Source organism: Montipora foliosa, chromosome 6 (assembly GCF_036669935.1).
Source record: "Montipora foliosa isolate CH-2021 chromosome 6, ASM3666993v2, whole genome shotgun sequence".
NCBI classification, from domain to species: domain Eukaryota; kingdom Metazoa; phylum Cnidaria; class Anthozoa; order Scleractinia; family Acroporidae; genus Montipora; species Montipora foliosa.
Genome location: NC_090874.1, coordinates 54,311,586 through 54,314,596, shown reverse-complemented (window position 1 = coordinate 54,314,596; position 3,011 = coordinate 54,311,586). Strand labels below are relative to the sequence as shown.

Below are 3,011 nucleotides of genomic sequence, written 5' to 3'. Positions count from 1 at the left end.
ATTTTGCGCGTCTTCTAAACTATTACATTTACTGGTTAAGGACGTATGCAAAACATGGACCCGGTTATTACATCAAGTTGCTGCTCTCATTCTTATCAGGAATATAGGGCTGTTGTTCGCTTATAGTTATGGGCTACTGATTTAAGCAATTGTCTCTTATAGAAACCAATATACCATCCATTTCAAATAGGTAGCTCTAAAGAGATTCGTCTATAACCCGCACTTCAAATATACATTTATTTCATTCATCGAGTCCTTGACCAGTGCGCCCAACCGTCCTCACAAATGGGTTCCACCTGAATTTTTTAGGTGTCTGTAAAGTGACAATTGCTGAAATTGTCTAGTTAAGTGCGAGGATCATCTCTCTCTCTCTCTCTCTCTCTCTCTCTCTCTCTCTCTCTCTCTCTCTCTCTCTCTCTCTCTCTCTCTCTCTCTCTCTCTCTCTCTCTCTCTCTCTCTCTCTCTCTCTCTCTTCCCCCCCCCCACAGGAGAGGTCCATGGACCTTGGGTATATGTTTCGTATGCTTCCATATTTACAGGTTAACGCACTCAGGAGCACAAGGAGACCATGATAGTAGGAGCTTGCCTGTCTCATACACGCCCTTATGAGTCCACCTTTGCGGGTATCTTCTATTTTTTGAACGCCGCGAGTTCCTCGGCTCTCCACGCACTGTTTTAAACGGCCAAACAGCGTAAAGTCATTGTCTAACGAAGACACATAAAGCAGAAAACTGTATGTAAATCGTGCAAATTGATGTAAATTTATGTAAATGCGAGTCTCCTGCTCAAGGATTCGTTCTAAAAATAGAAACATACGCGCAAAGGTTGACTCAAAGATCTACTGCATATGGAGGCTCCTACTAATGGGCTTCTGCCTGCACAAGTTCACTAACAATGAACGAGAAATTCAAAGGCTCGTGCGGCATTGAAAATTTCGAGTTCATCAGTTAGTGAACGAGTACACGAGCGTGTGTGCGCAGAATGCTCTAGACGCAGAAATATTTCCTCCTCGATCTTTCTACCTTCACTTCGGTTTCATGTATTTTTTTCTCGTATTTGCTGAATCACGTATCTCTTCCTGGTAAAGTATACCAAATTCCGTATTCCGTGTGTTCTTCCGATGTTCCACGTGGTTTATCAACCTATTAACCAAACGTGTGGTCTATTGCTTAAATATACCTCAGTACAAGAATAGGTTCATTTATGCCTAATAGCATTCTTAATCGCTGCCGCTTAGCGATAGAGCGGTTTTCAATTGAGTGTCGAAAGTAATTAGCGAATTGCTTTGGTTTATGATTACTACCATTTGCGTCCATCCTTGAAACGCGACGAATTTTGCGCGAAGTTTCACGTTTCAAACGTTAACGGTTTGCCCGGTTATCTATCACTTTTGACCAATGAAACGTTGGCGGTTATGTTGTGAAATTGACAACGCTTTTTGACGGCGTACCAGCATGTTTTATTCACGTGCTCTCAAAGTTTTCAGGTTTTTTGTGAGAGCGTTCGGGTTTTGCATCACCGCCCTAATAACGTCTCTGCTCGTTTTCCAATGGAAACAAAAAAATTCAAAGTCAACAAGTTTGGAATAAGGTAAATTACCGTCCAGGAGTCGCTTGAGATCAAGATTTTAAATGCACCTTGAAACACGGAAGAGCGTGTGTGCGCAGAATGCCCTAGACGCAGAAATATGTCCTCCTCGATCTTTCTAGTTTCACATGGGTTTCATGTACTTTTTTCTCGTATTTGCTGAATCACGTATCTCTTCTTGGTAAAGCATACCAAATTCCATATTCCGTGTCTTTGGAAACTCACGGGAGATAGATGTTTATAACTCTTCTAGATTCCTAGGCAAATTCATAAATATCTCCGCTCTCACGGAAAACCTAAAAACTTGAAGAGCACCTGAACAAAACATGCTGGTATGTCGTCAAAAACGTGGTCAATTTCAAAACATAACCGTCAACGTTTCATTGGTCAAAAGTGACACACGACTGGACAAACCATTAACGTTTCCCGCAAAATTCGTCACGCTTCAAGGATGGACGCAAATGGTAGTACTTCACTCAGTGATTGGCTCAAAGTTCTCGCGCCACTTTTTCAACCAATCAGAAGTGAAACCAAAACCAATCGTGGCTCGCGCGTGCACATTACGTGTAATTACTTAGAGTTTTGATTGGTTTACCGGATTGCCTCCGTCCTTTTTGATTGACCAAAGTAATTACTTTGGTTTTGGTTTTGGTTTTGACACTCGATGGAAACTCCCTCTAAAAAACTGCTAAAAGTGATAATTACATTTTTGCTGTAGCGATGATTTCTTTATTCCTTAAAACTGTTAGAAATCGTATCATAATTCTTTTTATTTCAGTCAAAGAAGGCACTCCCTCTAATACAGAGCTGGAGGACCTTTCATTGAATATTGGTGATGCATGGAAACACCTTGGACGACGCCTAGGCTTCACTGAAGCACAGTTAACTGGGTTTCACAAAGAAAATGAGAAGTATTCTGAAAAACCTTACCAAATGTTGCTGCACTGGAAACGGAAAAATGGATATGATGCAACCTATAAAGTCTTGCATGACGCCCTGTGTGATGCTCGGGTAGATCAGAGAGGTTTAGCGGAACAACTGTGCTACCACAGTGAATGAGAAATTTAAACAATATATATGACTGTAATGATAAGCGGAAACAGAGAATATTTCACCATCCTCTAACTAATAAAACATGAACCATTTTATTCCTAGTTTGTTGTAAACGTGATGTTGAACTAATCCTGTTCTCCAAATTGAAATTTTACAATTTTAACACAATCACTTCCTGGTGAGAAAGCTGATGAAGCAATGACAATAGTGACGTTTTTTATATTTACCCAGGGAGACAAAAGGTAACGAACTTCGAGACACAATGCAAAGTCGTTAATTCAGTAGCCTGTTTGACACGCTAGCTGAAAATGAGGTAGCGTGACTTGCAGCCTCCATAACCAATTAATCGAATTTCACTATGAAAAATTGCA

At 40.7% G+C, this 3,011-nt stretch overlaps 1 protein-coding gene across 1 annotated transcript in view; it reads left to right on the top strand.

Annotated features, from left to right (window-relative positions):
- Positions 1-2,755, top strand: part of LOC138007757 (uncharacterized) — a 10,647-nt gene extending 7,892 nt beyond the window's left edge. The window contains exon 6 of the mRNA XM_068854820.1: positions 2,366-2,755. Coding sequence (XP_068710921.1) covers positions 2,366-2,646 — 281 coding nt within the window. The 3' untranslated portion in view covers positions 2,647-2,755. The remainder of the gene's footprint in view (positions 1-2,365) is intronic.
- The last annotated feature ends 256 nt before the right edge of the window (positions 2,756-3,011 follow it).